This window comes from Neofelis nebulosa, chromosome 12 (assembly GCF_028018385.1).
Source record: "Neofelis nebulosa isolate mNeoNeb1 chromosome 12, mNeoNeb1.pri, whole genome shotgun sequence".
NCBI classification, from domain to species: Eukaryota; Metazoa; Chordata; class Mammalia; order Carnivora; family Felidae; genus Neofelis; species Neofelis nebulosa.
In genome coordinates, this window is record NC_080793.1 from 4,457,785 (window position 1) to 4,479,572 (window position 21,788).

Below are 21,788 nucleotides of genomic sequence, written 5' to 3' on the forward strand. Positions count from 1 at the left end.
TCGTTTTAGGGGCACGCTCTGGGCCATGTGGTGGACTGGCCACCGGCCTGGGGCTGGCTCGCTCACTGACTGCCCCCAGGCCTCCTTGGACATCTGCTTTGGGGAAGTCAAGGCCCCTCCTGGCTGGAACCTTCAGGGACTGGACCCTGGGTCTTGAAGGGCAGACACAGCAACCCCAGTCGTGCCGGCCCCCTGCCCCCACCCCCGCAGCCAGGGTCCAACGCAAGCGGCACAAGTGTTTGGGGGACGCAATGAGATACCCAAGACAGATGAAGCAGACTGGAATCTGACCCGGGGCTCGGTGTGGGCACGAATAATTAATGAGGAGGGAAGGACGGGGCTGGGGGAGGGCGGTGGGGAGGGAAGGGCCAGGGACTTCCGCGGCCTCCATTCGAGCCTGCCAGCGGGTGGCGCTGTAGGACAAGGAGCTGAGGGACTCTCGGAGGCGAGCGGCTCAGGCCTGGGTGGGGAGCTCCCAGAAGCTGGGACCTCCAGGACAGGACAGGGGGAGCCGCTCCCAGGGCACCTGCCACAGCCCCAGAAAGTCTCCCAGCACGGCGCGGCCCACCCTGCTGGGGCACGACGTGATCGCATAAGCGAAAGAGACGTCCGCTAGCTTTTTCTGGCCGACTCCGTACTTCCCCTTGGCCCGGGTCCTTGGAAAGAAAAGCAGGCCTGGAGGGGCCACATCCGGGCATCTCTCTCTTTGCCACAGCCGAGCTTGCCCCGCCCGGCCTTTGGCGGACAGAACCTAATTTCGGGCCCTTCTGGAAATTCTGCGTCCTGATGCACCCCCTTCCTCTTCCTGTAGGGGACACGAGCAAAACAGTGGGTTCAGCTCAAAATACCTTCACCTTCCTGATGTACCTGGACACAAAGGCTTTTTGTTCCTTTGAAAGCACACTCTCATCCCTCAATTGCTGATAGGATTCCAGTTGCCCCTTTCACTGTGATTTATTTATTTATTAAAAAACTTTTTTTTTTTTTAATGGTTGTTTATTTTTGAGAGAGAGAGAGAGAACGAACACAAGCGGGGGAGGGACAGAGAGAGAGGGAGACGCAGAATCCGAAGCAGGCTCCAGGCTCTGAGCTGTCGGCACAGACCCCGAAGCGGGGCTCGAACCCATGAACTGTGAGATCATGACCCGAGCTGAAGTCTGACGCTTAACCGAATGAGCCCCCCAGGCGCCCCTGTGCTTTAGTAATAAGAAGATAATTCACATTAATCTATTGCTTAAAAGTGCCAGACTTAAAAGTGAGTTAGTCATGCTGTACACATTCTTTAATCGTTGCCTAGCTTGAGGAGATGTCCTACACTGTCCTGCCTCACAGACGAGGCATAGAGAGGTTGAGACACTTGGTCGAGGCCACACAGGGATTAGTTGTGGAGGCCAGGCCTCACGCTCTCGGCCACGTGCGATGGCCGCCGGCTCAGTGGCCGGGTCCCGCGGGCTCTCTTGTGCTCCCACACCAGGCTCGCTGCTCCCTGTGGGGTCATAAGGCTTCAGGGTGGCTTTGGCCAAAATCAGTGGGGATGCTTGTTCCTCTCGGACTCGTGCGGCGGGAGGAGGACTTCTGGGCCTTGGAGTAGGTTGGGGTCTGACAAGGCCCTGGCTGGGCCAGGTTCCTGAGTGGTGTTAGTATGCGTGGGATTTGTATGGAATTGGGACGCATGTGTGGGGTGGGGAGGGCTGATCGAGAAATGCAGTCAGACTCGTCAACACCAGACTTGGATGTGCCTCCCTGCCCAGCACTCGGCCTGCAAGGCGCGTGAGCCGTAGTGGACATTCCTGCAGGGGGTCCTTCCACGGATATCACGGGCACATACCATATGTCGGGCCCTTGGGATCTTAGGTCCCCGATCCCACGCCACATCCCTGCTAGAGGAGAGACCGGCAGTGAATAAGGTGTCGTTGTTTTGTAAGGAGTAAAACAAGCCGGTGTGAGTTTTACTGGGGGCTATTTCACGGAAGACCTTTTGTGCAGGGGACTTGATGTTGGCGCTAAGATCTGGATGACAGGAAGCGATGGGCAGGTGACAGTCGGGGGCCCGGGTGTTCCAGGGAGAAGTGGAAGCAGACAGAAAGCGTAAGGCAGGAGCAAGGGCCGTGGGCCGGGTGAGGGGTGTGGAGGTTCCTTCGAGAGCGACGGAAGCTGCTGGAATGCTAAGGGGCTACTCTGTGGAGAATATGGTTGGGAGGGGAAAGGTTGGGATGTTTTGGAAGAGGCGTTGACAGGCTGCTTGCTAGACTCGAGGTGGGAGAGGACACTCCAGCACGTCGATGGCGGTGTCGCCCAGGAGAAGGGAAAAACGGAGGGGGAAGCAAGTTTGGTGGGGAGAAAGGGAGGTCAAGTGCTCTGTCTCGTCTGTGTTGGTTTGCAGCGAACAGCAGACGCTTGAGTGGAGACGTCAAGCGGGCAGTTGGGTAAGTGAGTCTGAAATCCCGGGGAGAGCTCTGGGCTGAAGAGGAGTCGTTGGAATTTTCAGACGAGAAAAGGGATTTAAAACCTCGAGGATGTGCCCGGCTTCATACAGACACGGCGGGGACGTGTCAGAGAAGGTAATGTGCCTCGAAGAGCGTCCGGGTCAGAACGCCGTCGGAAGAGGGTGACGCTGGTCCTTGCTACTGGCTTACTGGTTTTCAAATAAAGATACAGCGGGAGGGGGACAAATAGCACTTTTCATTTAAAATAGACCGATATAGGGGCGCCTGGGTGGCGCAGTCGGTTAAGCGTCCGACTTCAGCCAGGTCACGATCTCACGGTCTGTGAGTTCGAGCCCCGCGTCAGGCTCTGGGCTGATGGCTCAGAGCCTGGAGCCTGCTTCCGATTCTGTGTCTCCCTCTCTCTCTGTCCCTCCCCCGTTCATGCTCTGTCTCTCTCTGTCCCAAAAATAAATAAACGTTGAAAAAAAAAATTTAAAAAAAATAAAAATAAAAATAAAATAAAATAAAATAGACCGATATACGATTTGTGGGGAGAAGGCAAGAACACGCGGAGAGATTGGGGTCAGAAGCACGCAGCAGTTTGGCCGAACTCAGGAGTCCTCAGCCCGTGCATCGTCAGCCCACCTACTGGCCCGGCAGACTGTCTCCTTTGGGCCGGGGTTGCCCTTCCAAGGTCAGCCTGGCTGGAGAAGCCTGTGTTGGCCTGTGTGTGTGATTGACAGGTCCCCGGCGTGGAGGGCGTCGGGGGGAGGCCCTGAGTCAGGAGCACGGGCTCTTCCCATTCACTGCCAGGGGCCCCAGAGAGATGATACCGTCATGGTGAGACATCAGGCATCCCCCAAAGAACAGTTACACTCGTGTTCAGAATGTAAAATGAGGGCTTTTCAAGCACGTTACTGTCACACTTTCTGCAGGAAATACACAGGTTGTTCTTAACGCTCAATGGGCAGAGCGTAGGAACTGACCCTTAGCTCGGGGTCTAACATCTGCCTTGTCATTCGGGCTTATCAGGTGAGGGATCGAGAACCGAGGGTGGGTGGGTTCCTGGAGGAGGGGGAATCCCTAGGCTGAGGGTTTGGGGGGGGGGGGGGTGAGTAAGTATTGGCTGACCTGAGAAGGATTGGCCACCTACGACCTGAGTCTGAGGTCCTTGCCAAAGCAGGAGCCACGTAAAAATGGCGGGGGGTGGGGGGAGTCTAAAGCGAGCTGGGGCGAGGAAGGTGAGTCCTTCGGGAGTTTTCTACCGTGTCAAGAAGGCTCTAGGGGTGGGTGTAGTTGCCCATCCGCAGGGTCCCCTGGCGCACCGCGTGCTCTTCCTGGTGGGTTTTGATTGCTCTCTGGCGGTCCGCCTCGGTGAAGAAAGTATCAAGACGGGGGGGCACCTGTGGTTAGAAGGGAGAGCGGGTCAGCGGGCACGAGGCTCCTCCCAGGTGCTCCCGTCCTCTCCTTGCCCGCCCCCTGCTTCTATCTTAGAGCCAGAACACAAGTCATCTGTGAGGGGAAGATGTAAGGAGGAAGTGCTGGGCTGTGAGCATCGTGGCACTGAGGGGGTGACAGGCCACGGACAGAAGGCAGTCTTTCTTTCTTTCTTCCTTCTTTCTTTCTTTCTTTTTGAATTTTTAAGTTTACTTATTTATTTTGAGAGAGAGTGCAAGCAGGGGAGGGGCAGAGAAGGGGGTGGGGAGAGAGAATCCCAAGCAGTTTGCACGCTGTCAGCAAAAGAGCCCGATGCAGGGCTCGAACTCACGAACTCTGAGATCATGCACTGAGCTGAAATCGAGAGTCAGACGCTTAACTGACTGAGCCCCCCCAGGCGCCCCCCAGCATGTTTCCTTCTGTCCAGCTCATTGCCGGGGCAGATGTGTGTGTGTGTGTGTGTGTGTGTGATAAATATCACCTGACGACTGGAGTCCCCGTGCAGTGGGACCCAACAGCCTGCACCGCCCTTCATCTGCTGATTTTCCACCATGAAAACCCCCAAGCAACCTGCCCTCTCCAGGGGGTACCTCCTGGCCCAGTCAGTGCTCCTTCCTGGGGGTCCGCTCCAAGCACGGCCTGCCAGGGGGCAGCCGCCCAAGGAGATAATAGTACCAGAACCAGAGTTCAAGAATGCCACCCTTCCGGAGGAAACTTGAGACACGGATCCAACCAGCGTCTCTTCGGCTACAATGTTATGCAATCAGTATTCCAGTCTGCCTTTCCTTCTCAAGAAACGTTGGTGGGTGAAAACCCCTCCTGTCTCCTGGGTCTGTTATGTCACCTCCAATAGCAAGAAACCCCCCCCCCCAAAATGGCATTTCTCCTTTAGGATAACCTATAGGAGGCCCAGGGTAGGAAGGTTTTGTGCCCCTTCCTTCTTCCTCCCTCCCTCCCTCCCTTCCTTCCTCCCTTCCTTCCCTTTCCTTCCTTCCTTCTCCTTCCTTTCTTCCTCTCTCCCTTCCTCCCTTCCTCCTCTCACGCATTCATGCAACACATATTTATTGAGTAAATAAATATGTGCTCTGTGCCAGGCACTGGGGATACAGCAGGAAACAAGAGGGATTTTCTGTCCACTCAGGGAGGAGCAGACAGCGGCAATAATTATGCAGCTGTTTCGTTAGAACTGAGACAGGCAGGCAGGGGTGCGCAGTGAGCACAGACAGCATGAGCTCAGCCCTGAACGGGAGTCAGGACACCCCCCACCCCCGCCTCGGGAAGAGACGTGAAGGGGAGGCTGGAAGGGCGAGCAAGGGTTTCCCAGGCTAAGGGGACAGCATGCGCACTGGCCCCCAGGCCCACGGGAGCCCCAGCTCACAAGGGGACGAGGATTGCAGGAGTTCCCTTTGGGTTTGTAGGAGCAGCTGAAGGCTGTTCAGGATGACAAAGCGGGACCCATTCTTGTCAAGAATCCAGGCCCGGGGCCACCCTCTGGGGTGGGTAGCTAAGCCCCAGTGCCGCGGGCAGCCTTTCAGGGTGGAAAGGTGAGGGAAAGGAAAGACGGGGGAAAGATAAGATAGTAAAAGGCAGTAGATAACAAGGAGCTTGGAAGGAGTCTCTGGGCTTGGGGACCCGTATGGTGGTGCCCGTCTGGGAACACAGAGGCCTGGGACCTCCTCACCCCCGGGAAAAGTCATGACCCTTAACCAGAGCTTGTGGCCCAACTGGTTGCCTGATGGCAGAGAGCCGGGTGATGCCTCTACTGAGCCCAGGTGCAGGGCTGATGTGACCTCCTGGTCCCCTGCAGCCTGATCTGCCGCCTTGCTCTGGGACACCGCCAGGCTCCCCCGGTCCAGGGTCTGGGCCACCCCTCAGGGTCAGCCAGACCCTTACTGTGGGCTGTCTGGCCTCAGGTCCAGGGGCTGTGTGCCCGCCATCAGGGTACCTGAGGGCCCAGTGGGATCCAAGTGGACTGTGTCCATCATTTTACAGACAAGGGGACTGAGGCCCAGAGCAGTTTGTCCAGGGTTGGGTGCACAGGGAATCGGTGTCGGAGACACTGTTCTAGTCTCCACCCCACCCCCACCACCCGGGGCACTAAGTTGTGGATTCTTTCTAGAAAATTCTGCTGCAGCCACAGCTCACGCTGTGTCTGGGGGTCCCCTCCCGCCACAACTCGCTCATGAGGTTGAAAGGGAGTAGGGGGTTACAGACGCTCGTTAGGGGCTCATAAAAGTCAGCCGGTGGCGGGTTGATTTAGTTGTTAGTGCGAGACAGAAACCATGTTCTTCGTTCTCGGGCAGGTAGACCCCTTTGGAGACTCTGCAGGAAGCCATGGGCCCTCTCCCTGGGGAGGAAAATGCCCCAAGTCCCAACACACACGACGGTGTGGGTCGTCACTTCAAGATTTGCGGACCCTGTGGACCGTCTGGGGCAGCGCTTCTGGGAGCCAGGGCAGCCCCAGCCTCAGGTTGTGAGTTTCTTGGACGTGCATCAAGGTCATCCGGGGCTCTTGGGACCCAGGCAGAGCCGGAGGTGCCACAGGCACCTGATGCATGCCTGGCCCCGGGGCTCAATACCTGTGCTTAACTCGTTTCGGTCAATCAAACCACGATCTCGTTCTCAGCTCCATCTCCAGGTTCAGAAAAGCCACCAAGTGGCCACGCAAACGTTATCAGGAAGAGAGAAGACCCCGCACTTTATGGAGGAGGAACATAGCCAACAAACAAAAGGCTTCCGAGGTGCGCCTTCGTGCCCCTTCTGGCAAGGGATGGCTTGATTTTTACACCGTGACATGATTTTCCTGACACCCATGCTTTGCAAGAAGGCAGCCAGGGATGCTCAGGAAGGCTGGCACTCTGGGTCTCCAGAGGCGTCATGGGCACCTTGGCTGATTCAGAGGCCCAGCCGGCTGGGACTCTTAGGTGTCCACGGCCTCCTGTAGCATTGAGAGTGGCAATAGTGTCCTCCTTGGTGGCCAGCCACCAATGGCTCTTGACAGGGAAGTGTAACTCCGTAGCCCACATCTTTGCTATTTCCGTGCATCCCCCCACAACCCCCCCCAAAAGATATGTCCACCACTGGAATCTGTGGATGTGATCTTATTTGTAAAAAAAAAAAAAAGTCTTTGCAGATGTAATTAGTTTAAGGATCTCAAGATGAGAACATCCTGAATTACTCAAGAAGGTTCTGATTCCAATGACAAGGATGCTTGAGACAGGAGACATAGATACAGAGTAGAGGGCCGTGTGAAACGCTCTGAAGTTATCGCCACAGCTCAGGGGTGACAGGAGCCACCTAGAGCTGCAAGAGGCAAGGAAGCCTTCTTCCCCACGACTGGTGGGAACGCAGCCCTGCTTAAATCTTGATTTTGGATTTCTGGCCTCCAGAACTGCCAGAGAATAAATTTCTATTGTTTAAATCGCCATGTTTGTGGTAGTTTGTTATGGCAGCCTCAGGAAATGAATACCACCTCCAAGCCAGTTCTCTGGGCAGCTCAGTAGGCAGGAATGGTAGGTGGTGCTGATGGCATTTGATGAGTGGTAGTGAATTTGGTGTTGATGGCGGGTAGTGTTGGGGGTGGGTGGTGTTGATGACAGGTGGTGTTGATTTGGTGTTGATGGTGGGTGGTGTTGACAGTGGGTAGTGTTGACGACGGGCCGTGCTGATGTGGGTAGTGTTGATGGTGCATAGTATTGATGGTGGATGGTATTAATGGTAGGTGGTGTTGATTTGGTGTTGATGGTGGGTGATGTTGATGGTGAGTGGTGCTGATGATGGGTGGTGTTGATGGTGGTGCTGATGATGGGTGGTGTTGATGGTGGGTGGTGTTGATTTGGTGTTGATGGTGGGTGGTGTTGACAGTGGGTCATGTTGACGTCGTGTTGACGACAGGTCGTGCTGATGTGGGTAGTGTTGATGGTGCATAGTATTGATGGTGGATGGTATTAATGGTAGGTGGTGTTGATTTGGTGTTGATGGTGGGTGATGTTGATGGTGAGTGGTGCCGATGATGGGTGGTGTTGATGGTGGTGCTGATGATGGGTGGTGTTGATGGTGGGTGGTGTTGATTTGGTGTTGGTGGCAGCAGGCTCAGCACTCACTCTCATCTTCTGAGGAGATGGCAGAAGGATCCAGCCCCAAGGAGCTGCTCAGCTTAGAGACAATCAGGTTAAAACCAGCACAGAGACGAAAGAGACCCGTGGAAGAAATTTCCTTTTTGCCAGTCTCCACTTACTTAGAAACTTTGGTGACAAAGAAACGATCATTCATCCATTCATCTCAAAACTATGGATTAAGTACCTACTAGGTGCCAGGGAAGATGCACACCTTTTGTACTTTGGCATTCCCTTTGGTTTTCTAAAGGGGTATTTTGGGCGTGGGAGCCTCAGCCCAGTGACCGATCGTGCGCATTCTGGCACCCACTATGTTTTCGGCCACACTGTGTGCCGCATGAAGTCTCTGATATCCGTGAATTCCCATTCCAGCTGGAACCTTGTGGAGTTAAGTTGTCCAAGATAGGGGAGCTCAAGCTAGTGCCCAGCCCTGGAGCCCTGAGGTGGGCTCTGCATCTATCCTGTTCAAGACCCCCAATGCCTAGCATGGGGCCATGTTGAAACAAAGCTGGAAGGGTGCGCAAGTGAACGAGTGAGCGAATGAAAGCAGTGGGCAGGGTTCACCTGGCCTCAGGTGGTCAGAGAAGCCTCCTCGGGCCAGGTGGGCTTTGAATGTGGCTCAAGGGGTCGGGATGATGGGAAAGGAGGTGTAGGGGAAATGGTGTGAGCAGGGGTAGAAGGGCAGGTATGCATCCTGGCCTTGGTCTCCAAGGTGAAAACCAAAGGAGATTCGTGGTGGTTGGGTCTGATGGGCTCTCTCAAAGGCTAACTCAAGCAAAAGCTTGCCCCCAACGTGGGATGGGTCCTTAGAAGGAGAGGGGAAACCGGATCCCTTGAAATCCCCAATCCCCCCCCCCCCCAGAACCCAGGAGTCCACGGAGAGGAGAGGTCCAGCTCTCAGAATGCCAGGAAGCGGGTGTCCCTCTGAGGACTCCGTCCTGTTCCCCACGAATGGACCCTTCAGCACTGCCCTAACAGACTTGCTCTTTGCCAGGCACAGCGCTTGGATTTCACATGAGCCCCAGAACATCCGGACCCTGTCTCCATCTTACAGATGGGAAAATGGAGGCCCAGAAAGGTTAAGTCGCTTGCTCCCGGTCGCACAGAATGAAGCCAGAGCTGTGGGAATCTGGCCCCGGCCTTCCTGGACAGACTCCACTCCCTCTTTAACAAACGCTCAAGAAACGAGTCAAGTGAGTCACTGCTGGGAACGTTGTGGCTCCTCTCCCACAGGCACACACACTCTCCTCTCCTAAAATAGCAGCTCAGCCAGAGACGAGGAGCCTAATTACAAGTCAGGCCTCAAGCCGTGTGTGGTCACGACCCCACAGACCCCTGGAGTCGCAGGATGAAGAGTAGAGAGCAAGGAATTCCTTCGGAGATGCTTCTAAATTAAGCCATCTGCGGTCTGCCTCCGCCCGGAGGTAAGAAATTGTAGCGGCTTTGGCAGGAGACAGCTTTGCTGAATGGGGCTGAGTCACTCTGGGGTCCATGCAGGTAAATAAGAGGTGAGCGCCACAGCCTGCGGGCGGCCCCAGGAGCAGGGCGGGCGGGGGCAGCTCTACCCTGGCTGGTCAAGGCTCTGGTCCTGTTTGAACGGGCAGCGTCTAGATAGCGTTGGGACTGGACCCCTCCACCGTGCAGTACTCCTGGGGATATGCTGGTGAGTGACACAGGCCACGGCACTTGCCCCCGTGGACCTTGCAAGACGGCGTGGGAGGCAGCCGCTAAAAACACGACGCGTGCTTTATGGCAATTTAACAGGACTGTGGATGGGGATTTAACTCCAGCTGGGGGGCGGGAAGGCCTTTCTAGAGAAGATGAGGGGGCTGGGCAGGGGAAGAGGAAGGGAGAAAGTCCGCAAAGGTGGGAGCCTGCCAGAGCCCTGCGATGGGGAGAGTTTGGGCAAATCGCAGGAAAGAAAGCAAATCAACGTGGCTGGGAGATATGAGGCAGGGGAGCTGAACAGCCATCAGATCTCAAAAGAGATTAGTGTTCGCCGCTGGTCCTAAGAATCCTAATCCCCTCCCCGGCTGATATTTTCTGACTCTCTGCAACCAAACTGGAACAAAAGATTCCCAGAAACTCAGAGTTGGAAGAGGCCTTGGACCTCCCGGACTCCAACCGCACAGATGAAAACTCCAGGCCCCAAGGTGGGCAAGAGATTCTCCGGTTCTCGGCCCAGCTCGAGCCCGGCAGCCAGCCCGTCACCCTTTCGTGAGCCCACCCCCTGCCGCCTGTGGCCCTACTTGGCCCCGGGGAATCCGGATCCCCGGGTTCCGTCTCCCACTGCAGAAGAAAGCCTCTGTGCTCCTCCCGTCCACTTTCTTCGAAGCAGCTTTTCTTTTGATTCATACTCTTAATTGTACCTTCACCACTTTGTTAATTTTGCACAAGACTTCATGATTCCTTCTTTGACGCCGGTCCCTCCGTTCTTCTCTTCTTAGCATCTAGAATCATCTGCTAGCTAATTACCTTTCACTCTTTACCGTTTATATAACTAGCATGAGCAATGCCTTTGCCCTCTAAATTGACTTTGATCTCGTCTCGCTTTCGAGTTTTGAGTGTATTTATTTTTGTTCGGCTCTCTTTTCATCTAATTTCTATCAAATTTCCGTTTGGGTTTCTTCTTTGGTCTTTTCGTTATTTATAAGTGTGCTTTTTAAATTGCCAGGCAATTGTATTAGTTCCATTTGTGACTGATTTCTAATTTCATTTCTTTGGTGCTAAGGTAATTTGCATGAATCAGACCCTTTGTATGTGTTTAGTTTTTACTTTTCATGCTTCCCTGAAAAGCGTGATCTATTTTCAACAGAAAATCCCTTGGCAGAATGATGCGTCGCCATTATGGAGCAGGTGCCCACGTGATCTGGGTTGGGGGACAAGATGTGGCCATTGTCCTTTTGTTTATCTACTTGTTATTTGAGTATCCACTATGTACCATACTCTGTGCTAGGCACCAGGAGACTGGAAGAATTCAGAAAGCCTCTGCTACGGTGGACCCAGGAAACAGTAATAAAAATACAATCACACAACTAATTACTCAATTAGGGTTGTGTTAAGTACGAAAATAAGTACCAGATTTGTTTTTCTTTTCTTTCTTTTTTTTTTTTTACAGATTTTTTTTTTAAGTAATCTCAAACCCGACATGGGGCTCGAACCCACAACCCTGAGGTCAAGAGTTTCACGCTCCACTAACCGAGCCAGCCAGGTGCCCCGGAAGTACCAGATTTGTAAGAGCTCATAATACAGACAATCAAACTCGTACTTTGGGGCCACAGAAGGCTTCCTGAGGGGATAACATACAGGCAGAGACTCGAAGAATAAGGCAGGTGAAAGTGTGTTGCCCTCCCACGGCGATCAAAAGTCAGGAAGAAGAAATGAACGGGCCGTTCGCGGAGGGGAGATGTGAAGGCCAGCAAACACAGGAAACCAGCTCAAACTAATGTTTGTGATCAGGAAGTAAGGAAAATGCCATTTCCTGCCCATCCCACTGGTGATAATGGTAATGAGCCTGACGTTAGAAGTGGGAGCTTTCTTAGACGACTAGCAAGGGCGTTAAGTGGCACAATCGTTCAAGAGGGTTTGGCGTTACCTGGAAAGGCTGGGCTTGTGCGCCTTCTATGAACCAGAGTCCGTGTTTAGAAACCTTCAGAAATGCCCACCGAGAGACGAGTATACAAGAATCCTCATCGTAGGATTCAGGATAAAAAGTATTAGAAATAACTGCGTGTGCATCCGTGGGGACTGGATGAACCAAAGCCGGTCGGTTCACACAGTCGAACGCTCTGCATCAGTTAACCTGACCCCCCCAGAGTGGCCGCGTCCAACATGGTGGCCACGAGCCACATGCGGCTACGTAAATCTGAAGCAGCTGAAATGGAATGAAATGAAAAATTCAGCCCCTTTGTCGTACTAAAGCACATTCCGAGGGCTCAATAACCCCACGTGGCCAGTGGCTACTGATGGATAACATGGCCATCATCACAGAAAGTTCCAGGGGACAACGCCGCTCGAGGTCTGAGTCAACGGGTATAAATCTCAAAAACGCTGTTGCAGGGGAAAGCAAGTTTCATTTACAGAATAGAACATACGTGTGATGTCCTTTATTTGAATGATTTAAAAAAAAATTAATGTTTATTTCTGAGAGAGAGAGAGAGTCGGGGAGGGGCAGAGAGAGAGAGAGAGAGAGAGAGAGAATTCCAAGCAGGCTCAGCGCTGTCAGCACAGAGTCCGATGTGGGACTCGAACCCATGAACCGAGAGATCATGACCTGAGCGGAAATCAAGTCGGTTGCTCAACCAACAGAGCCACCCAGACGCCCTTTTTGAAAGACTTAAAACCTACAAGAGACCCCCGTGTTGTGCAAGCACGTGTATGAAGCAGAGCTGGAAGAAAGAAGTGCCTGGAAGTCATGTCCGGCACGGCCTTCGGGAGGGTCGGGACCGGGATCAGGGAAGGAAGCTGAGAGGGCGTCAGTTTCACCTGAAAGGAATTATTGCCTTTTCCTCTTTTTAATGTGAAGACACAAGGCGGGCTTTTGAAACTGCCTTTTGCAGAGGGGACCCGGGGGCGAGGGAGGCAGGCGAGCGGGGGCTCCTCCCTCGACGCACAGCTCGGAAAGAGTTACTCTGTTTTACGAGATTTATTTGCTGGAGATTTGCATGATTCCATCTGAATCATGAGTTTTGTGGCCAAATGAAGTTTCCCAGCCAGCGGTTTGTGACTTTGGCTTGTGCGGACCCTCCCCGCGTTTGACTCCTCCCGCTCACTGGGCACAGTCATCTCAGTGCCTACAAGACCTCCAGGACCCAAGGAGGGAAGACGTGGTCGTTTTGCCTGGTGACACCAGCCTTCAGCGGGTGGACCAGCTTTAACCCACACGCTAAAAAGAGCGAGAAGCGTTTTGCCTTCTGTCTTTCCTGGTCTCCTTTCTGTCTTCTCCCTCCGCATCAGGCCTCTGCTGTAGGAGGGCATGGGGGCAGCCACGACATGGGACTCTTTATGGCAGAGAGACGGATGGACTCTGCTGTCCTTTGTGACACCACACCAGTGGCGCGTGGAGGGTGTGTGCATGAGCACCGGGCGGCCGGGAGGGACTAACCTGCCGCTGGGCAGGTGCCCTGGCTCAGCCCAGGCCCTGGACACGGTCCTACTGAAAGGGGCAGCTGGGCCACCTGACCTTCCAGTCCCCTATCATTAGCCACACGATAGTCCCCCAACTGGACACGAAGCCTGCCAGGGCCAAGTCTGGGGGCTGAGAAGGCAAAAGCCAGGATCTGAGAAAAAAATAGCCAGATTAAAAATAATAATAATAATAATAATAATAATAAAATCTGCCAAAGAGCTAAGAAAAAAAAAAAAAGCAGCTATAGAAATCTTAGTTTAGTTTTGGTGGGGGATTGGCTTTTTGTTGTTGTTATTGTTGTTTGCTTTTTGTTTTTTTTTTAAGTGGCAACCACTCAGGAGACTGGGAGAGAGGTTTGGCTTTAAAAGATTGAGGGGCTGTCTCCTCTAATGAGGGGCCCTTGAAAATTATGGATCAGTCCCAGGTTAGTAATTTCTGTCAAGTTCAGGGCAGCTGGAGGTCAGAGGCCCCCGGTGAACACAGATCCGTGCAGGACACCATTGGCCAGCAGGCTGAGCCCCAAACTCTGATGTAGACGGTTCGTAGCTTAAGTAATTAACGAGGGTGACAGTCTCTCCTGAGACATCTGGTCCCCTAAGTTGTTATTCTGCTACCGGCTCTAATGTCTCCGTGGTCCAAAAATAGACAGAGCAAGGACACAGGGCCTGACCCTCCCTGCTGACACATGCTGTGTTTTCAAAGAACATCCAAGCTCAGGCTTAGGAAACAAACTTCCTGCCTGCCCGCAAGGTCTAGCGTGGCACCTCGAGGAATCACCATGCCAGGTGAGGGAGGGACTGGGCGGGGCGGGGGCGGGGGGGATCCCGGTCTTCCTCCACTGACTCTGGGGCGCTTTGGGACTTCCTGGCGCCGAAGGAAAGACCAGCACGCATGCCTTTGAGAAGGAGAATCGACCCGCTATTTCCAGAAGTCATACCAGTATTTCTAGAGCACTTACGAGGACTTGCTGAGGCAAGTCAACAAGTCAACGGCTGCGGCCAAAGTTGGCCAATGAATCTTTTTGCCGGACGCTGGTGGCTAAGTGACAAGGTAACACCACGGCGGGGTGTTGGGCTGAACTCCCCGAAAACCTCCAGGTCAGCTCCCACGTCTGCTTCTTCAGCTTCTAAGTTTCATGGGCTTCAGGGAAGTGGGAGTCATATTGGACCATCGGGGGAACGGGGGAACTGAGAACAGACCTCCTTCCCTCTCTGAGGCCCTTGCATGGCAGCCAGTCAGCATCCTGCTCCGGCCTCCAAAGATGGCACCTGGACAAGGGACACTCATCTGACTCGTGTGCTACTCCTGTTTTTCAAGTGGCCTGACCTTTTTTTTTCTTTTGAAAAAGCTTTATTGAGATATAATTCACGTATCATACAGCTCATATGAATAATACCACGCTGTGAACATGCACGTACGAGTTGTTACGTGGACACGTTTTCCCGTCTCTTGGCGAGATAGTTGGCAGTGGAATCGCTGGGTGGGGAGGCAGTAGGGGGGGGGGGGACATGTGGGAACTCTAGCCTTTGAAGAAACTTCCCACTGGGCTTTCCGAAGTGGCTGTACCATTTTTTATTCTCACCAGCGACGTAGGAGGGTTCCGATTTCTTCGCATCTTTGCCAACACTTGTTACTGTCTGTGTTTGTTTTGTTTTTATCGCAGCCGTCCTAGCTGCTGGGACCCAAGCAGTGTCCCACTGAGGTTTGATCTGCATTTCCCTGATGCCTCTCGATGTTGGACATCCCTCATGTGCTTATTGGCCATCTGCGTATCTTCTTTGGAGGAATGTCTATACAGTCCTTCGGCCATTTAAAATTCGATTATAATGGGGCATCTGGGTGGCTCTGTCAGTTGAGCGTCCGACTTCAGCTCAGGTCACGGTCTCACCGTTTGTGGGTTCGAGCCCCGCGTCGGGCTCTGTGCTGACAGCTCGGAGCCTGGAGCCTGCTTGGGATTCTGGGTCTCCCTCTCTCTCTGCCCCTCCCTTGCTTGCACTCTGTCTCTGTCTGTCTCTCCATAATAAGTAAACATTAAAAAATTTTTTTTAAACATTTTATTTAATATAGGGGCATTTGGGTGGCTCAGTCGGTTGAACGTCCAACGTCATGATTTCACAGTTCGTGAGTTCAAGCCCCGCGTTGAGCTCTGTGCTGACAGCTCAGAGCCCAGAGCCTGCTTCAGATTCTGTGCCTCCCTCTCTCTCTGCCCCCTCCCCTGCTCACACTCTGTCTCTCTCTCAAAAATAGACATTTTTAAAAAATGGGGGGGGGGGCGCCTGGGTGTCTCAGTCGGTTAAGCTCTGTCTCTGTCTCTGTCTCTCTCAAAAATAAATTAAAAAACACTAAAAAAATAAAAAAAAAATTTTTGACTAGATTATTTATCTTTTCATTACTGAGTTGTAAGGGTCATATTCATATTCATAGGTACAAGTCCTGTATCAGAGATGGGATTTGCAAATATTTGCTCCTATCCTGTGGGTTGTCTTTGCACCGAGTATCGTTTGGACCAACAAAGTTGTGGCGATGTCCTGATGATGCCCAATTTATCTGCTCTCCTTTGGTGGGTTATCGTTTATTTCCTCTTGTATACATCCCGTAGCAGCCTAGCATGAGAAGAGGAGGACTTTCTGAATACTCAGCAGTTTGTTTGCACGGCCACGCTGAGGCAGGGACGGTGAGGAGGTTTCACTTCACATATCGTATCAGCTCAGACCGATGGTGGCTGTTCTGCTATAAAATCTTCTCGGGCCGAACCGCGGCTCGTGTAAAAGTGTGCAGGGACCAGTTGGCAAGGTCTGCCGTGGTCACAAGAGGGAGAGGGCGCCACGTTTTTGTTCTAAGAGATGACAAGAGGGTCGCTTCTATTGGAGACAAATAAAGACTCAGAATCCACAGGAGAAGCCAGCCAGGCGCTCACCTGCCCTTAACTCTGTCTCCCTTTCCAGGTCCCCGCGGGTCACCCTCACCTGGGTTGGCCAGGGGGTCCGCGAGCGAGGGGAGAGCGCGGAGACTGAAAGGGACGGGTGGGGAGGCCAGCAGGAGCCTGGCAAAGGAGACGGCACGGACCCCCCTGAGCCTTGTTAGTTTGGGGCGGCCCCAGCGCAGCACGGGCACAGAATCACAGTAAGGACTGACCAATGCCACCGTTGTCACATCGGGGCAGTGATACGTGCCCCTTTTTCTTAGCGGTTCTGCTTTTAAAAACCATCAAATCCTTGTGTAGGATGCAAAGCCAGGGGAGGAAGCTTGCGGGCGATGGCTTTACACGGGCCGCTAAGGGAGGAGTGAGTTCCTCTCGATGAACCCTCAGGTGTGGCCCGAACACTGTCCCCAGCAGTGAGTCCGGCTCACATCCTCCTTTTGCCCGGCACGTCCGGGCCGTGGGAGTCGGTCGGTCCCCACGGAGGCCCCACCCGGGGAGGCCCGGGAGCCTTGGTTCGAGCCACCCGTCATCTCGGCTTCTCTTTGAAACGGCTCAGCCCCAGAAGAGTGTCGCCCTGGAAGCTGTCGTGTGGGAGCCAGATGTGAGGCAGGGAGACAAGGACCCCTTCCCGTTCCCCGTCTGCACTCCGGAGCCCCCATCCAGCACACGCACGCACACACACGCACACACACACGCACACACACACACCCAGGATGCAAATGATAACCGCAGAGCCATCACTTGTGAAGCTTGACAGAAAATAATGAGAAACACTAAATCTTTTATAAGGTCAACATTCGCCTTAGCCGAGCAGCTGTCAAACAAGAAAAGAATTTAGCGCCAGAGCCACGAAACTTCCATCGGCTCATTAAGCCCAACAGGGCCCGGCCTGGCGTGGCAGAGGAGACGCGGGGCCTTCCGTTTTGTGTCAGTAATTTGCGGCGGAACAGGCAGGAAGAAACACCAGCGCCAAAGGGGCCTGGGGGGCGGCTGGGGAATCGTTAGCACGCCAGGAGCGGCCCCGGCTCCTAATTGGAAGCATTGGGCATTATCAACCGAGGATTTGCCTCCGCTCCCTGACAGCTAGTGGGCCCAAAATGATCGCCCACTTGTCAGTGTAAAAGACCATTAAAAACAAGCCATTTTGATTTAATTGGAGGCGGTGCACCGTGGGGCCAGGTGAGGAGGCCCATCAGCCCCGCTCACCCAGGCTGCCGCCTCTCTCCCTCCGTGACGGGGCCTGCAGGGGGGCGGAGGGGGGAGGCGGGTGCGTGTGCCTCCCAGAATCTTCGCCTTTCAAAACCGGGCTGGGGAAGGAGCAAATGGGAGACAGAACGAGCCTTCACGGCCGCGGTGCCGGCCGTTTTCAAATGGGGTTGTCAACAGACATCGTGACAGGTGGATCTGGCGGGGAGCGGGGGGGGGGGGCAGGGGAGGGGGGGGCTCTTCTTTCCAGAGCCCGGATGATGGGACGCCGCCCGGTGCTGCTCTCTGGGGAGGCGGCCGTGGGGCGTCCAGCTGCCAACGGGAGATGGGGTATTCCGTCGGGTGGCTGCTTAGCCCACTCTCTGCGCTCAGAAACCTCCAAGGGTACGGTCTGGACAGTCATGGCAGACCCGTCTTCAAGCTCAAGTAAGAGGCAAGGAGGGACTTAGAGAAGGAGGCGTGTTGCTGAGACCCTTGGAGGGAGTCTGTGAGCGGACCCCCCTCCCCCCAGCGCCGCACCCAGCCACTTCGGGGAGGCCAGCGGGCTGTGCCTGGACGAAAATTCGACATCACCTCCGTCAGAAGAGGCCACTCGCTATAAATATTAACGCACACTCACAATGGGCTGTCCCACCAGGGTGGGGGGCCTCCAAGCACGTGGGCCATCCATCTGTGTGTAGCTTTTGAATCGGAGCGTAGACTCCCCAATGCCAGGGACTGTATGTTCTGCATGTTGATGCCTGGTATCGTGGACGCCATGGGTACTTGATAAATATTAATTGGTGCTTGCAGATTTCAGAGAGGTCTACAGATCTGTGTATTAATCTCACCCCCGTCCCACAAGCGGTGACCTCATTTGCTGCCTACCACTCCTCCGACAAGAGGACGCCTGCAGAACACGAGGAAGACACTGGAGGGGCGTCTTCGGGAGAGTGAGGGGGGAGCACACCAGCCGATCCCCCCCCTTAAGCCTCCCCTGTTCGTTTTGATGACGGATCAGGCCGGGAGGAGACACCAGATCCCCAGCGAGCGTCAAATTCCAGAGCTCCAAATTTTGCGGCTGATTTTAGACAATGGGGATTCCTTAATTACTTTCTCTGGAAATTTACCTGACGATGCTTTCTCAGGTAGTGCAAGGTGGTTATCCGGGCGCGCCGTTCCTCGGTTGACAGGGTCTTTGATTTTGCACTTGGTTGCAAATTAAGTCCTTTGCTGAGCCATCCGTACAGTGCCCGTCAGTGAGTGCCTTATCGCTTATTCATATAGGCTGTTGAACGACTCGTGCGTTTCTGCCAGGGAAGCTGGGGACACACTCAGATGTTTGGTGTCCACGGCCCATTGGGTTGGGGTGCTCCTGGTGAGGTCTCGTGTCTTTTCCCCTTTCCCTTATTGGCATGATGAGCAGGAAGGATTTTTTGAGGTGACCCTTAAGAAGAAACAGAAACTTCCTGTGGTGGATGAGGCTGACCCTGTCCGTTCACAAATAGGAATTAGAGTGAAGTGTCCTCAGCTAAACAGTGAGGATGTTATACCATATTCTGGACCCTGTTCTGGGGAAATAGCAACAAACAGGAGACTTCAAAGGTCTTGAGGTAACTCAACTGCTAGGGGTACCCCATAGACACTGAACAAATCTGGGCTAGATGGCTAGGTGGACAGACGGATGGATGGATGGATGGATGGATGGACGGGTGGATGGATGAATGGATGGACAGATGGATGGATGGATGGATGGATGGATGGGTGGATGAATGGATGAATGGATGGACAGATGGATGGATGAACGGATGGATGGATGGATGGATGGATGGACAGATGAATAAATGGATGGATGGATGGATTAGGAGCCTGAAATAAGGTAACAGAGCCGTTAGAAATACATCTGAGATTCAGGCATTCTAGAGAACCTCTCCATCTGCTTTGCCAAGTAGAAAGGGTGACTTATTTTTTTCGATGTCTGTACCTTGTCTCCTCCCAAGTGATTTCCAGGGGCCTAATGAATTAGTTGTGCAGGATGTGAAATAAGGCATTCAAGAGTTGCATAAAGCAGAGACTTTCTGAAGACGATGTAGAGTCCTACCCCCCCATCCCATGGGGTCATTGCCAAGCCCCTGGCACAGTGTGTGGCACACAGAGTAAGCACCCGAGACACAGTGGCTGCTGCTGTTATTACCATTATTAGCAGTCTACAAAGCTGACCGTGGTGTTTTCCAGAAACTGCCATGCAGGGCACAGTCACATCAATTCTTGCATTAAAGGATTCGAGTGGGGGCACCTGGGTGGCCCCGTCAGTTAAGCGTCCGACTTCGGCTCAGGTCACGATCTCGCGGTTCATGGGTTCGAGCCCCGCGTCAGGCTCTGTGCTGAGGGCTCAGACCCTGGAGCCTGCTTCGGATTCTGTGTCTCCCTCTCTCTGCCCCTTCCCCAGCTCACTCTCTCTCTCTCTCTCTCTCTCTCTCTCAAAAATAAATAAACATTAAAAAAAAATTTTTTTAAAGGATTCCAGTGATACCGATGGACGTCTGTAACCACAATCTCACTCACAGATACAGAGAAAGGCAGTTCAAGTTCACAAGTGAGGACACAGGCGGGTGGGGGCAGGGGGGGAGTGCCTTCTGCAAGCCAGGGACCGTCCCACCAGAACCCGGCCATGCTGGCATCCTGATCTCAGACGTGCAGCCGTCAGAACTGAGAGAAATAAATGTCTGCTATTTAAGCCAACCAGTCTATGGAATTTTGTTCTAGCAGCCTGCGCAGATTAAGACGGAAGTTCATAATCCTCAGGGCTGTTTAACAGACGAGAACCTGCCTCCCACAGGCATGCTTCCTTTGGAAGGCCCCAGCATGCTTCATAGCAGACATATGGATGTGCACCCACCAGCCCTAGTAAATACAGGCTTTAAACATCCCTGTGCAAAGCAGGTGACATTGACCCAGGGAACTTCAGGATCTGCTTGCTGAAAAGGCAGGCTTGGAGGCTACCCCAAACCCACTAGACTGGCTCCTGGGTGGAGCCCTGGAATCTGCATTTTAGACCCCTCCTCAGAGGACCCCAGACACAGCCAAGTTTGAGACCTGCGTGTCTATAGGACAGGACGCCAAAGCCCGCCCGTCCCCTGGCCAAGCTCATGCCAAGCGGTTTACACGCATGACTGCACCTGCCCTCCGTTTCTACGCCCACTTTACAGGTGCAGGAGCGGAGGCCGGCGCGAGGCAGGGGAGCCCACAGTCTCAGCCCTCCCGCCAGGTTCCCTCTCTGCCTCACGCCTTTTCATAGGGCAAGCCAGCGATCAATGGCCTCTTTCCTTTTTGGCCTTGGGGCCAAACTGCAATTTAAAAGATGCTCAGGGGTTTTATCAAGGTCTAAAGGCTTTCAGGGCAGTGGGAAGTTTCGTTTATTGCAAGAGCTTAAATCAGCCAGAGCAGGGCTATGGCCACGACCCTCTGGACACCCATAAAACCCGAGTTCCTGACCACTCTTCACTCTCCTTCCCGGGTCCTGCATTTAGCCCCCAACTGGCCTCCGACCTCAGTTTTAGGTCAGTAGTATTTACTGGCTCTACCAAGGCCTGCGGCCTGGGGCAGCCGGCCGGAGGGCCAAGCCCCCACTCTGCCACTCGTTATTGGTGGACCCGGGGCCCATGACTTTAGGCCCCCACGCCTCCGTCCCCTCACCTCTGAGACAGCACGGCTCTTCTCGGCCACAGAGAGTTATTGGGGGCATCTCCAGGAAATGAGACTGTTCCTCAAGCCGTGGGTGTGGTCATTGTCACTGCCTTTGGGAACGCCGCCTCCGAGGAACATCTTGGACGCACGTCCCCCTGCTTGCCCAGCTGCTGGCCCCGGGTCACATACCTACCTTCTTTTGCGTGATCTAATGCGTCATTTCCTGGGACCTCTTTGAGGAGAGGAAGGGAAGAAGCCAGGAAAAACCCCATCGTCTTAACTTTCCCCAACACGAGCTCTCTGACGCCAGTGGACTTTGCATCCCTGAAGGACATCGGGGCGGTGGCTGGGGGGGTGGGGGAGGAGGCATGTTTATTTGCTTGTGGCTTTTAGATGCAAGGATGCCAGCCTCTTGGTTCGTCTTGGCTGCACTTTTGACAAAGCTCCGTTTGGATGAACCCTGAGTGTACCCAGGCAAATCATCTAACACTGTTTATTGCTGGCACCTTCTGCTGGCCAGTGCTAGATGGCTTTGGATCCCATCATGGTGATGGCTCAGAGGCCCAGTGACAGAGGCTGATGGGTGGGGACACTTGGAAATGAGGCACTCAGAGATGAGCCCCAACTCCTGCTTAAGTCGGGAGAGTCTCTTTAGATCAGCAGGAATTGTTCTCTTGGGGATGAGCTGGAAGAAGAAATTGGAGACCCCCAAGGTCCCATCGACTCCCCAAATTCAAGGTGAGGTTCTAGCTATCTCTAGAGGTTAGAAATATATATATGATGCCAAAACAAACTGGTCGATTTTCTGGTTGACTTCCTTTTTTAAAAAAAAATTTTTTTTTAATGTTTATTTTTGAGAGAGAGAGAGACAGAGCACCAGCTGGGGA

General features: G+C 53.6%; 1 protein-coding gene across 8 annotated transcripts in view; it reads right to left on the bottom strand.

Moving 5' to 3' along the window:
* Nucleotides 1-1,014: 1,014 nt before the first annotated feature.
* The window catches only part of CFAP77 (cilia and flagella associated protein 77), a 129,991-nt gene continuing 109,217 nt past the window's right edge, over nt 1,015-21,788 (bottom strand). The window contains exons 6-8 of one of the 8 annotated variants that reach the window (XR_009251336.1): nt 3,692-3,829; nt 1,829-1,877; nt 1,015-1,196 (exon numbers count right to left, since the gene is read on the bottom strand). Coding sequence is in view for 5 of the 8 variants with exons in the window: in XM_058693720.1 (XP_058549703.1) it covers nt 3,707-3,829 (123 nt within the window). In the remaining 3 variants the exon portion in view is untranslated. Of the gene's footprint in view, nt 1,197-1,256; nt 1,881-1,943; nt 2,636-3,307; nt 3,830-21,788 lie in introns of those variants that run through there. The other 7 variants (XR_009251334.1, XR_009251335.1, XM_058693720.1 and 4 more) reach the window with 7 other exon arrangements.